General features: G+C 43.3%; 1 protein-coding gene across 1 annotated transcript in view; it reads left to right on the top strand.

Annotated features, from left to right (window-relative positions):
* LOC144770665 (leucine-rich glioma-inactivated protein 1-like) overlaps positions 1-14,530 on the top strand; it is a 124,650-nt gene that overhangs the window by 71,237 nt on the left and 38,883 nt on the right. Inside the window, exons 3-4 of the mRNA XM_078655380.1 lie at positions 2,072-2,143; positions 11,743-11,814. Of these exons, the coding sequence (XP_078511506.1) occupies positions 2,072-2,143; positions 11,743-11,814 (144 nt within the window). The remainder of the gene's footprint in view (positions 1-2,071; positions 2,144-11,742; positions 11,815-14,530) is intronic.

Here is a 14,530-nt window from a genome sequence, read left to right as displayed (position 1 = left end):
CGCCACACTTATAATCGGGGGCAAGCTTTATTTCCGCAGAGCATTCTTCCAAAGTACTGCAGGTCTGACCTCTCTCAGCAAACTCTTGTTGATCTATCTGTAGTGTACGAATTCCCAGGGCATGAAAACGAAAACAACAAAAAATCATTCTCAGTACGGTATCGCCATCCTGTGGCCAATTAGAAAACTACCACTAAAATGGTAAAAAAGGACTTGGTTATCTGAGCTGCTGCTCCTTCCTGGATTTACATTTCCCCTTTAGTTCTGTGGCACGCACAGTGCCCACCACGGGTCCTTTAGGAGGGAAACTGCTACTCTCCTATATCTCTTGTTTGTGTTAAACCTCAGATCTCTCATTGGTTCTACTTATTATCTAGTGCGCTTTTTCTGTTGTACGTGTGTTATAAGCGTGATTATTGGGACCAATTAATGTAAGGAAGGAATTCAGCAGCTGTGGCATGCATGATCTATGTATGTCTGGTCGTAATTTACAAGATTGTGATTTATAAACATTAAGACCTACTCGTGCTTGCCTTTATTGTGTATGTTATCTGTAGTTTACTCGCCTTTACTTGTATTATTCACCTCCATTGATTACTTCAGTCTGTTTGCAAACCCCATGTCTGCATTTTCCACACTGCATACAGTGCCCGTTTGTAAAATTAGGAAATCTATCAGATTTTATATTTTTCCTACATGAATATTTATTTTTCATTAAAAATATGTATCCAGTGATTGCCGTCCCTCCCTACAAGCATCTAGTTGTTAAAGAGAATCTGCTCACACAATCAAAGTCTGGAGTTGTTATTAACAAAAGAAAAAAAAACCTGTGAATCACATATTAAGTTGAAGGTTCCTTGGCGAGCTGTGTTGGAGCATGCTCAACAAGCAAAGGTAAAGCACACATTTATGGAATGTTCGAAAATAGAAGTCTTAACAAAAGAAGACGATGTACTGCAAATTGTACAGTGTAGCAGTGTTCTCTTCTCAGGAGAAAAGATCTGAAAAGGAAGCTTAAAATGTCCGAGATGGGCATTTGTAGCATGAGCCTCAAACAGGTCCTAAACAAGTTACAGTTACATTAATGAAAGTGAATGTTCAGTATCCCATAGCACCCCCATGTATCCTCCCCATAAAACATGTTAAGTATTTTTCTGAATCATACATACTTTACATATGCAGAAATTATAAGTTTCTCAGATGTAGCACAAGTTGATCTATATAAAATGTTGTGAATTGCACCTTTGGCACTCTGGTTCTAGGAATGGCCTACTTGTCGTAATGTCTCTTCTACCTCTCTGCTTGTGGTTGATTCACTTCAAGCAAACAGTCAGTGAGTCTTGAGGTGCCTGCAAGCGGAGAGGTGATGGCTAACTATTGCAAATGGAGTGAACATTTCATTATTTAAATGTACGAGGAGAGCTCAAGCAGGCACATTTTTATTTTGCGTGAGCTGAAAATCATTGCACCATGGACAATATTATTACAAAACAACAAATCCAGCAGTAGCAATGTATTTTAGAAACTAAATACATCTATCCTATCCTTGCTGCTGCAGTCATTGTTCATTGCTGCAATTCATTTGAGTGCATCTGCTAGTGGTAAAGTTTTTTAGCATACAGATAGATTCAACTCAACATACGATTGGGTTCTCATTTGGAAATTAAGGACGAATCAAATCTTATATTTCTTCTTGACTTTCACCCCCAGACTGGGTTTGGGGTCCTCAGAGCTCCATCTTCTTAGCCCTAGAGTATGGTTCTTCCAAATCGAGGGGTGGAACTCATTCACCTTCAAAACATGTGTTATCCGCAACTGTTACTCTCTTTATCGAGGTTGGCAATGGCATGTGGCAGTAGCAGTCACCATAACAAGTCTAGAAGGGAGTTGCAGCATTCATTCTACCAGGTGTGCCTACTTAAACCGCAACCCATTTATAAAATTTAAAGAAACCAAATGCCATAGGAGACACCTCATAACTCCCACATATTATTTTATTGTGTTCAGACCTGATGGTCGGCATGGTATGAATTTCAACAACCTTAACCTGTTTTTTCCTCTCATTTTTCAGGTTGTTCAATTACAACAGGTTCACCTTCATCAGGGACAACGCATTCGTTGGACTCCTGCACCTCGAGTATCTGTAAGTAGAAAAGTTTCAGGAAGACACAATCATTTCACAGCATGAGCTCTGGAGCATTTTGGTTGTCAATATGGCAAATTTGAACTTTGTTTCCTTTTACCAACGAAACTGTTCCCTGAAATTACATTCTTTATTTTAATTAGCATGACTTCCTTGCTCATCTCCCCTAATATGCTCACTCCCCATTGGTGCAACCAGACTGATTGGTAGGCAACAGCCCCAATAAATTATTTACATTATCTGAACAGCTCTCACTGCTTCCCAGTTGGGTATCAAGGCAGGTCACTACAGAAACTCACCTAGCTGATGGATAACTCTAAAGCAACTTCTCTTAAACCACATGAACTCAAAGTTTTTCTGAAATGGTTTTCTGTCCTTTTACGTCTTCTACCCAAATAGAAACCCAGTGCCCCGGTGACACTTCCCAGACGTGGTCCTTGGTAAGCATGTTGGGAAGGACCTCCCTCAGAACTATCCTCTTCTGATCTTGCCTCTGTTGCCACTTATGCCTTTTCTGCAGTTTTGTTGCAGGAAAAGTCTGGGGTATGATGGCTCAGTGAACTAATGTGTCCACTTTATGAGCCTGTGTTTAACCTCATGGTTACAGGTTCAAATCCCCCAAGGTCCGCTCAGCCTTTTCTCCTTCTATGGTCAATAAAATGAGTATTATTATTATTATTATTATTTGACATTTATTAAGCGCACGGCTACCCCCAACGGGGGTGTCCCGGCGCTGAGGATTGCGAACTTGAGGGAGAAAATTTAGCAGCCAGAAAATAAGAAGGTCTTTAATTTGCCCCTGAATTGAGATTCTATGTCAATGAGACGGAGGCTGATGGGGAGAGAGTTCCACAGTTTTGATACAGTCACAGCAAAAGCTCTACCACCTTTTCTCGCAAGTCGAAATCTGGGGGGGAGTAGGAGGCGAAGGTGGTTGGATCTGAGATTAAGAGAAGAGTGGACTGGTTTTAATCTATGTCTGAGGTATTTGGGGCCTTTTCCGTTCAGAGCCCTGAAAACTAGTACCGAGCAATAATCGGGAGCCAATGCAATTTCCTCAAGAAGGGTGAGATGGAATGTCGAAAGGGGACTTTGCAGATCAGCCTGGCCGCGGCATTCTGCACGATCTGTAGCCTATGAAGGAGGTAGGCAGGAAGTCCCACATATAGGCTGTTCGCATAATCCAGGTGCGAGGTGATTAACGCGTGTGTCACTGTCTTCAGTGATTCCATGGGGAGAAAGGGGGCGATTTTTTTTAACATATGGAGTTTACCAAAACATGCCGAGGTGACTTTCTGAATCTGGGGTTTAAAAGATAATTCATTGTCGAACTGGACTCCAAGATTGCGCGCCACCGTAACCGGGGAAGGAGATGGATTGAGTTCAGTCGGCCACCAGGTGGCGGGTGACATGGGAATCATTTGATTAAAAAACAACACCTCTGTTTTGTCCGTATTAAGTTTTAACGTGTTGAGGGTCATCCAGGCTACAATATTAGAAAGACAGGTTCTAAATTTTTTAAAACCAAGGGACGAGTGATCTCTAAAAGAAAAAATAAGCTGCGTATCATCAGTGTAAGAGATCACTCTCACCCCAGATGACTCAATCACCTTTGCAAGGGGTGCAACATAAACGTTTAAAAAAAGAGGATTAAGGGCGGATCCTTGGGGCACCCCACAACCAAGCGGTTTCTTGTCTTTAGACCAGAAAGGTCGACACCATACTTGTTGTGTACAGTCCGTTAAAAAGGAGGTGATCCAGGCTAAAGGAGTATCACAGATCCCAAACTCTCGAAGTCTATTCAAGAGAATGGCGTGGGAGACCGTGTCGAAAGCCGCAGACAAGTCGAGGAGCACAAGCATGGCTACCTCTCCCCTGTCAACGGCTTCCCGCACGGTCTCCGACACCTCCAGGAGAGCTGTCTCCGTGCTATACCCGGTCCTAAAACCGGATTGCGAGTCTTGTAGGAGATCTTTGCTCTCAAAATAGTCAGAGAGTTGTTCTTGGACTATTTTTTCCAGGATTTTAGCTGGCTTAGGTAGCAATGATATCGGGCGATAATTGCAGAGAACAGCGGGGTCTGCCTCAGGTTTTTTCAGGAGGGGGATAAGGATGGCCTGCTTCCAAATCTCCGGGAACTGGCCTGATGAGAGAGAGAAATTCCAAATTGATAAAAGGGGTTGTATAATCGCCGAAGCGACTGCAGAGAAAACTTGAGCGGGCATGGGATCTAGGGGTGAACCCGATTTACAAAGCTTGAGTTTATTTAATGCAGTATCCAAGGTAATAGATTTGAACGCACTCAGCCTTATGTCCTTGGCGTTAGAATGTATCGGGGGTATAGCCTCTCCGTCAGAACTATCCGCTGCCTTAAAGGAGGCATAGATAAGATTGATTTTATCATAGAAGAAATTCGATAGTTTATTGCAAAGTTCTTGGCAGGGCTCTGTCTTGTGCGTGAGGGCAGAGGGATTGGTGAAATCTTTCACAATTTGAAAGAGCATTTTAGCTGACTTATCTGCAGCTTTAATTTTACTGGCAAAATACTCCTTCATGATGCTTTGTTTGATTTTATGAACATTTTGTAATGCCACTCTATAAGTTGTTTTAGCAACTGGATCATAGGTCCGGCGCCAAAGAAGTTCTAATCTTTTACATTTGCTTTTTTCTTCCCGCAGCAACTGGGAGAACCAGGGTGCAGAGGGTTTGGTTCTGGCTGAGGAGAGAAGGGTAAGGGGAGCTATGCCCTCAATGGCCGTAGTGAGGTGTTGGTTCAAGTTTACTACGTCCTCATTTATGTTTGTGGAAGGTTGCCAATTGAGCTTGGCTAAATCAGGCTCAATCTCTTCCAGCGTTACTTTAAACCACTTTCTTCCCATCCTTTCCGTCCTGCAGACAGGGCGCCTAATAGGTGGAATTATAAGGTTAAAAGGAATGAGGAAATGGTCAGACCATGTCACAGGGAGGGGGGCAAGGGTAGAGAGACCAGGTGAATTCGTAAAAATAAGGTCTAGAGTATGACCGGCAATGTGAGTGGGGCCCACAACTTTCTGAGAAAGGTTAATGCCCGCCATGGTTTCTATTAGGGAGCACGCCTTTGCACAGTCTCTATTATCTACATGTAGATTAAAATCCCCAAGGACGATGAAATGAGGGTGTTTTAGTGAGAGGTCGGCTAGGATCGTAAGTAAGTCTGTGGTGTGGGAGGGATGAGTGTTAGGTGGATTGTAAATTAGCACCCCTGCACAAATGAGGAGAGCAGCCTCTGAAATAATGAAGTACATGGCTTCAATAGGGCCCAGGTTATCTAATTTTCTGGAAAAGATTTTCCAGTGGGGTCTAAGGATAATAGCTATTCCTCCCCCTGCTTTTGACCCGGATCTGTTTAGCCCAACAAATTGATAATCTGGGGGAACTGCTAGGGCAATATCGGGGTTAGAAGCATATTTTGTCCATGTTTCCGTGAGGAACATCAAATCCCAGTCATTCGATGTAAGAGAGAGCCAGATCTCACTAGCATGTTTCGGTAGGGACCGGCATTTGACAAGGCAGGCCTTCAATTCACGTGAGGGAGCGAGGAGGTGTCTCTCTCTTGTATCCCTGCACGGATTAGGCGAAGGGGGGTGTAGGACATATTGGCAGTTTGAACAGGTGTAGTGTTCCTGGGCTGAGACAGGGTTGTACCTTGTGTGATTGTCTGTTAGTGAAGGTCTTAGATCTAAGAGCCTTTCTCTGGACCATCTGCGGCATTCTGACGGGTCAGTTTGAGCATAGTGACCGGCGCTGGGCGCGGGCCAGGCGCAGACGGGTGCAGACGGGCTTGCCTTAGGCGCGCCCGCTGCGCTTCCTAGGCCAGGGTGTCATTTTATGCAGGCTGGGGCGGGCGGGGCGGAGCACTAGACTGCTTGCCCAGCTCGTCTCCCTCACCCAAGATGGCGGGACCGGTGGGGCAAAGACGAGGGGTTCGAGCCCTGCTTAGTGCAAATGAGCAAATTCTAAAACACAGTAAGACACACAAAAATAAAGATTAAAATAGCAGCAGTCGCAAAGGAAACTAAGAAGTCCCAGCTTCCGCCTCAGGACTGTGAGCAACCCTCGCTAGCAATCAGCGGGGGATGCGAGTGGCCAGCGTTTTTATGCAGGCAGGGGCGGGCGGGGCAGAGCACTAGACTGCTCGCCCAGCTCGTCTCCCTCACCCAAGATGGCGGGACCGGTGGGGCAAAGACGAGGGGTTCGAGCCCCGCTTAGTGCAAATGAGCAAGTTCTAAAACACAGTAAGACACACAATATTAAAGATTAAAATAGCAGCAGTCGCAAAGGAAACTAAGAAGTCCCGGCTTCCGCCTCAGGACTGTGAGCAACCCTCGCTAGCAATGAGCTAGAGTACCATTGAGTTGGGTAAAAATAAACATCTGTTATTCAGCATCAAGATACCCTTGGGTGAATGCTTGCTTTGCAAATACACATTATGTTATGCATTTTAGTAGATTGTGACAAAGAATCGCAGCACATGCTGAACATGCCAGGGGCGGTTTCTCCATTAGGGCTGTGGGGCTGCACCCCTCTGAAATTCTTACACATTTACATAACAACTTATTAAATAGAACAATTTATTTAGAAATACCATTGTATCTCTAAGTAAATCAATGTATTTAAGCCTGGGCTGGACTGAGTGTTTCAGGCTGCCTGTCCCACCTTGCTCTGAAGTAGGAGATGGAAGCCAGGCAGTAAATCAACTTTCGGAACTGTGTTGCAGGACGCAGGGCTTTCTGTTTTAAAGCCCTTCATTGCTATTGGGTCTATGGTTGCATGCACGCTATAGGGCAGTGACGCAATTAGCGTCATGGTTTCGGGGCTTGGGAGAATTCATCCCTGCGTCATTTCAGACGTCCTTCATTCAAAAGGCGTAGCTCCTACCCTTTCGTCATACGTGAGAGTGGATGCAAGCACGTCTGATCCGGTGCCTTGTTCTTGGTAATGGTAAGTGTTTGCAAGATAAAGTTGTTGTATGTATATTGTGTTGAGACCCCTCAGCACGCTAACCTCCCCCACTGTGACACCCCAGGCTCTGCCTGCACGTAGCTGGCCCCGTAAGAAGTGGAGCTGCAGCATTTTTTCCACCGCGAAATGGATCCAAATAACGTGCAGGGTTCATTCTTGTTCCCTTGTAAAGCTGATCCAACTATCCGAGTCAAGTAAGTAAAAAAAAAACAACAACTATCCGAGTCAAGTAAGGTGTGAAATATATGCTTACAGTGGACAGTTCTCTGATGTGTGACATTAAAACTGACCGTGGCTTCATTCCCCTAAGTTAACACTGGTGCCAAAAATAAGGATTGACTTGCAAACAGTGAATGTCTAAAACATTGAAGCAATACATATCAGTGATTTAGTTCCTTCTATATTTCTCGTACTTTACTTAATCTTGCACTCCCCAAGAGTAAGCTATTTTATAATGTTATTGTTTATCTGTATTTTTTTCTGTGCATACTTTGAGGCTTGAGCCATGCCAGGTGTTTATGAGGGGCTTTGATGGAGCACACAGGCACTAAGGCTGAAGTCAAAGTGTGTGTCAGTGGGTTAGCTTCTCCGCGGAGCTCACAGAACAATGTTTATGTATTCCATTTGCAACTGAAATTCTGTGGATGTGTGTGTAAAGTGGTACACAGATGTCAAAATATTTGCAAGGCAAACATAGGAGAAAATAAAGTGCTTATATTTGGGGGAGTGCAGTGTATGCTTGGGGACAGTGAAGTGACAGAGATGCAAGGAAGCGAATTCAGGGAAGAGTGAACGGAGGATGTTGAAGAGTAACGAGAGGTGATTGAAGATGTGAAGATGGACAAGTTATGCAGAGAAAAAGAGGATACATATCTAACATAAAGCACACATAACTGAAGGCCAAGACTCCTTCCCCAAGGCTCAATGCTATTTAATACACAGACTCACTATTTCAGAATTTAAACATTCCCAATGTTAATTATTTATAACAAATCATTGTTGTTACTCATTTACTTTAAACAGCTAATACCCATTGACAAAGCCAATCGTAGTGAAAGGTTTTAGGTGTAGATGAGTTGTTATGCCATTTATCTGGATACAATTACATCCCTGAGAGAAACCAGTAAACCAAAATACTGGTCAGTTGGCACACTAAGGGAATCACTGAAATTTATTTGACATGTTCCGCTATAGAGAGCTCCTACTTTTTTCATCCCACTTAAAGACCTGTCTGCACTTATTTCTCTATGACTGGTTGCAGCCAGTAGCTGTGTGTGCTTCCAGAAGCCTGGTGGTTAAAGCATTTTTTCCAAAGTTCATGTTGCATGCAGTGTAAGACAGTGGGCAAGCATACATTTTGCCCTATACAATACACACATTACATTAACTGCTCAACATATCAATGCAGTAAGATATGGGGCAGTTTTTAATTTGTTTAATATTTCAAGACTATACTTTCCCACTGCTTTATAAGCCTTGCTGTATCACTACATTCATTTGCTTTCAAATGTACCATTTGGAACCCTTATTTCATTTCTTTCTCGGGAGAGGGATCCACCCTGGATCCCAGGTTGGTCCATTAAACATGTTCACGTTGCTCGCTTTATGAAAGTCATGCATAATGTTTACGCCTCACCACTTTCAAATGTCACCAGCTGCCACTGGAACACACCTTCATGTTGACTGCCTCAGCACTTCCTCAAGAGGTTCATTGCACTTGTCCAATAACTGTTACCTTCTCCATAACAATGTCACATATTAGGGAGGAATAGATGTGACATACCATTGAGTCATGGGCCAGCACTGACCTGGGGAAAGTGGATGTGGTCTCTAGGGTGTGGAGTGGGCTTCCCCAATGAGCAGGCTGCCCCACTGTCCACAAACTACGTACCAACCAAAGGCCAAATTAGTGTTGAAGTGCTTTGTGTTTGGGGATTTTTGTATTCACTTAAAGAGAAGGCCACTTGTCGTCCGACTTCCTGTCGGCCATTTTAGACAGCTGCTTCTCTAGAAAAACCTCAACAGAGCAAATTGAGATGACCTTAAACAGCTGCCGCCTTTTATGGGTAATGACCATATAAGGAAAAGGCCCGTGTGTCTAGAAACAAGCGACTGGGGTACAGAGCAGTATGGGCATTTCTGACAGACTTCCAGGAGCCTGGAGGAGAACTATGCACATTTCCGTACGCCTGTTGTGACTAACAGCTCCAGCCAAATCAGGGGCATATTATCTAGGAAGTCGCGCTGAGAGGCGTTAGCCTCCTTGGCTTAACGCCTCTTATTGCCACTTCAGAAGGGCCAGGCTGCACCCTATTCTCAAGGAGATGGTGCAGCCTGGTGTTTCCCCCTGCGATGGCGCTAAGTCTCACGACTTAACGTCAATGCAGGCACCCTTGCACCTGGCAAGGGTGTCTGCAAGCAGGGAGGTTTGTTTATGTACCGGAAGGTGTCCCTTTCTGTACATAAACAAACCTAAAATGCCATTTTGTAATTTACATGTGTGCTGCTTCATGCAGCACTCATGGAAAAAGCAAAAACGAGGAGAAATGGAGCATTTCTCCTCGTTTCGCCACCTTAAGACCAGGACTTTCCTGGTCTTAAGTTCGGTGTTGCCACCTATTATCGCCTCTTTTGATATTAGGTGGTAGCGTCTTAGTGAATGGGTGTTGCGGTGAAACGCCCACTGTAACACCCACTGCACGCCCCTTTCATGCTAATTTTAGCGTGAAAGGGACCCTATTACCAAGGCAGCGTTAACCCACTTAATGTGGCTTTTAGCCATGTTATGTGTTTTAACGCTGCCTTGGAAATAGGGCACAGACCCTTTTGCCATCACAACATCACAAAAAGTGACGTTGTGGTGGTGATAAGGCTTGGCAATATGCCCCACAGTCTTTTAAAGGGAATAAAATGTTGAGAACTCTCCCGATTTCTCCCTTAGCAAGCCCATTCTAATTGCAGAAATCCCTCCAGACAAACATAACCATTCTTCGAAAGACAGAAGAAAAAATAAATCACACATGGGTACACCTTGGCGTGGCTGACACTGCAAAGTCACGAACATCACACTTTGGAATGACTACAAAATCTTCTAAACTTCATGAAACTTCACTTGTTGAACGAGATCACTCTTGCACTCAAAGTGAGTGCTAGAAGAGCTATTTTCTGCAAAAGTTATTTAGCAGTTTTTTCGCTTGTGCTTTTTACAAAGCAAACAAAGTTTGTAAAACGTGTATCACACATTTGTGCGACAGAACAATAAAAAAGCGGGTTAAAGGATTGAAGGCCTGTTAAATGAATAGTTGGAGTGAAAGTTCGTAAGACATAATTAAACAAACTCATCAAAGTATTAGGGTTAAGGGTCAATGTTATATCTAAGGTAGGGGCAAGCTTACAGATGTGTCAAAATTCAGGTCGGGTTAAGGTCAATGTAAATAAAAGCATTGTTTGTAGCAGGATCTAGTTTCAAAACTTACAGTTACTGATGTATCTAGGCATTTATTGTAATGCATATTTTTTGATTTAACTATTTAGCCCTATGTGTTAACCAAACACAATTCAAGCTATTTTTTCAACGTGTTGTTTCAAACCGATTTGCTTTCAGCTATCGATCTTAATGAATACATGGCATTTTATGGTATTTTTACATACCGAATGAAGAATATAAAAAAAATATTTAAAAAAAATACATGGAGTCGGGTAACGAGAACTATCTGGAGATTTACTGTGGCAGATTTACAAGCCCTTTGCGCTGCCGGTACGTCACTTTTTGTGACGCACTGGCAGAACATTTCACCACCCTTCGTGGCTTTTCCTGTCCTTGTAAATACGGCCCCTTTACATGCAGCACTGTGCGTGAAAGGGGCATTCCATAGGTGTTGCTGTGGGTGTTCCCATGCAACACCCATGGAACCAAGCACATTTCCAGATTTACTATGAACCTGGAAACCCTATGGGTGGCGTAGCGAGGCGCAATGAGGAGAAATTTTTCCATTCCTCCTTGGTTTTTTCCTCTTGCAATGTGTGCTGCATTCTACAGCACCCATTGAAAGAGTAAAATGCCTGTAGTGATTGTTTTTGTGCAGGAAGGTGCCCCTTCCTGTACAAAAACAATCTCCCCATGATGCAGATATCCTTGCAGCATGGTGCAAGGGTGCCTGCGTCGGCGCATGGCAGCTGTTTGTGCGCCAGCACAGGAATGCGGCATATAATTGTAAATATGTTGCATTCCTGTGCTCTGAAAGTGCCGCAGCATGGCACAGCCAAAGGGCTTGCCAGGCCACGCTGAGGTACCTTCTTGTAAATCTGCTCCACTGTGTATAGTAATGTAATGAAACGTTACTAGAAAGAATGACAAATAAATGTAGCAACATGTGAAGTATATGTCTTTTTTCAAAATGAATTTTATGAATGCATTAAGAAACTCCACAGTATTTCCCTTGAAAGAAGACGTTTTAGACATTTCTGTGTTAGGGCAATTGTTGTCATGGATTTCTGTTTGGGTAAAGAGAAAAGTTGAGCATAATCAGGCAAATGAGTGTGGATTTTGTCCTCGCTAAGTATCATGATGTATGATCTTGGTGTTATTACCTTTGCAGATTCATCGAAAATAACACCATTAAGTCAATTTCCCGTAAAGCCTTCCGGGGGCTAAAGTCGCTGGTCCACCTGTAAGTAGGTCCTTGCTTTCATTCATGTCATGGTTTCTTGATCAGTGAAATGAAATGTGTGCCATATGTAGAGCAAAAATCTCCAATCTGTCACAGATGTTGACATGTAATGTGGAATAAAGACTTTTCTAAGCAACTTCTAGTATTTACCAACATTGGGTCTCAGGCCTTCGTTAAGAGTGGACCTACACTGACTGATATGTGTGGTAACTCCTTATACCGCACATTTCAGAATTATGAGTCTTTACATTCTAGCTCTACCAATACCTACCAGGTGTGATAAAACCCCCCCCCCCTTTTTGGTAGTTCAAACCTACCATAGTTTAAAAGGAGAAAAATACTGAGATGTAGATTTTGGTCCAGTAAGTATCAAAAACCACATGATATGCCCGATTTTAGGAGAAAGACTCATAATAGGTGATTGCAGGAAATTGGGTTACTGGTTGAGGGAAGTTAAACCCTACTCAAGCAGCAACCACAATTGTCGTGGGGAAACAGAAGCAAACCCCAAATTAGCCTATGCTCAACGCATACAAGGCCCTACACAACATCGTACCAGCATACTTAAAAAACCTCCTCTCCTTCCACGCACCCAAAAGACATCTCCAATCAGCTGGCCTCTCTCTGGCCACCGTCCCACACATCTACAAGACCAGAACGGGAGGAAAGTCCTCCTCCTACCTCGCAGCCAAGGCCTAGAATGACCTTCCCCTCCACCTCTGGCAAGTTCCTACACTGCTCCAGTTCAGGAAGGACCTCAAGACCTGGCTCTTTAGATGACCCCAGCACTCATAGGAGCCAACCCCCTAGTGCCTTGAGACCTTCGTGGGTGAGTAGCTGCACTTTACCAATCCTGATTGATTGATTGATTGATTGATTGGTTGATTTAGTAGCTTGGCACAAAAGCAGTCCGACTTAACTTAGAGGAACTGTGCAAAGTATTTATGCAGCACACAAACAGTAATACCATGAAAACACAACACCAGGAAAATCCCACACCAGTTTAGAAAAATAAAGTACAAGTTAATAAACTATTTGAGACCAAAATGACAAAAATCCAATTTGTAGAATCTCAGATATGCAATTCTAAAGAATTCGGTGAAACAGTGTTTTAAAGCACAGCTCCAACTGTGGGTATCTGGTTTCACCGGACCAAGACAAAGTCACAAGTTCATACGCCACAACCCCCTGATAGAATATTGTGAAATTCTACCATTGAATTCCAAGAGATGATGGCTTATTAAGGTTGTAACCCAAAAAACATGCTAATAGACGCTCTGCTCTCCTGTATCCTTTCCCCCAGGTCATTGTATGACTATATCCGCCTTCAGTTTTTTCGATAATGGTATTGCCAGGATGGATCATTTTTCGCTTATGAAAACAGTGGTTGGAGGCTGCTATTTAGTGTAATGCCTATATCATCTATATATAAGACTCCAGAGAGGAACCCTGCTTTTATTTAAGGGCGGCCAGCCTGCAGATAGAATTGCTTCAGGATACTCCCCTGGTTACTCCTTCAGTGGAGTTGTTTAGGGCTCTGAAGAAGGTGTTGACCTGGATTGTGGGTCTATACTGACACACGTGGCCGTGCATCATTAGACCACAAGACACGAGTATTAGGAAATCCAATGGATGATATGCTGAGTGACCATGGTGTTTGAAATAAATTGATCATATATATGTATATAATATCTGAGGATTGTTGAATCTTTCTGGGTTCAGTAAAAAGCAGTTCTAACTGGTGAACTGGAATTTCCACACAGGGGTTCCTGCCCAAAGTATGGCTGGTTCCATGCCACTATTCTCTTTCTATCCTTTACCTATTGTTTAAACCCTTAACTGCTGACGCTTTCCACCCACAGTGCTCAGACCTTTTTTTTTGTTGTTTGAGATATTTTGCGCTGATACTTCATAACTTTGTTTCCACAAATGCTATCCACATCAAATTTACATTGTTTTTTCCTAATATAGGAACTCTAAAGGCACCCAGGATTTGATCATTTGTTCGAGGGCACCCAAACGATAGCGACACTGTGGAGTTTTAGGGAAAAGAATAACAAATCTCAGATTCCATATGCTTCTGTCACAGAAATGTGAGGAATATGCTTGATTTTAGGCAAACATTGAGATTTGCGCAGCATTGTGGGTAACAAGATGTCATGGGATCATGCAAGACACACCACTCTGAACCCCCCTGGCGTCTAGTATTAAAAAATGTCTGGGTTTGGCAGGTTTCCCTGGGAGGCAGGTGAGCCCACGACCAAATACCATAGCTACCACCAAATACCACAACTATGCCCATTGCCATTTTTTTGTGTAGCATTTTGGGCCTTTTGTGTCTTAGGCGCTAGGTTGAGCTAACACAAGTGGAGTGGAGTTTTTATCAGGAGAAGTGTGGAAATGCTAGATAGTTACAATTTTGTGGAGTTCTGCAAATTACCGAAGTTTCTGTCACAGAAATGGGAGGAAAATGCGTGATTTTAGCCATTTGGGCAAAGTTTGAGGTTTGCAGGGCTCCACACAAGTTGCTCCACCCTTGAGTCCTCTGGGTGATCAGTATGCAAAAATGTGAGGGGTTGTTATTGTTACTCCAGTGTACATCAGACTTGGTTTTGGCACTACAAGCAGAAACAGAATCCAAGAGTAAATTCTAATAACTGTATCAGAATATTAAATCCATTACTTAGGGGTAGTAAGCCATAAAGATGCGTAAAGG

This window comes from Lissotriton helveticus, chromosome 7 (genome assembly GCF_964261635.1).
Source record: "Lissotriton helveticus chromosome 7, aLisHel1.1, whole genome shotgun sequence".
In the NCBI taxonomy this organism is placed as follows: Eukaryota; Metazoa; Chordata; class Amphibia; order Caudata; family Salamandridae; genus Lissotriton; species Lissotriton helveticus.
The sequence above is the reverse complement of the archived record's forward strand: the minus strand, read 5'-3'. Positions and strand labels throughout refer to the sequence as shown.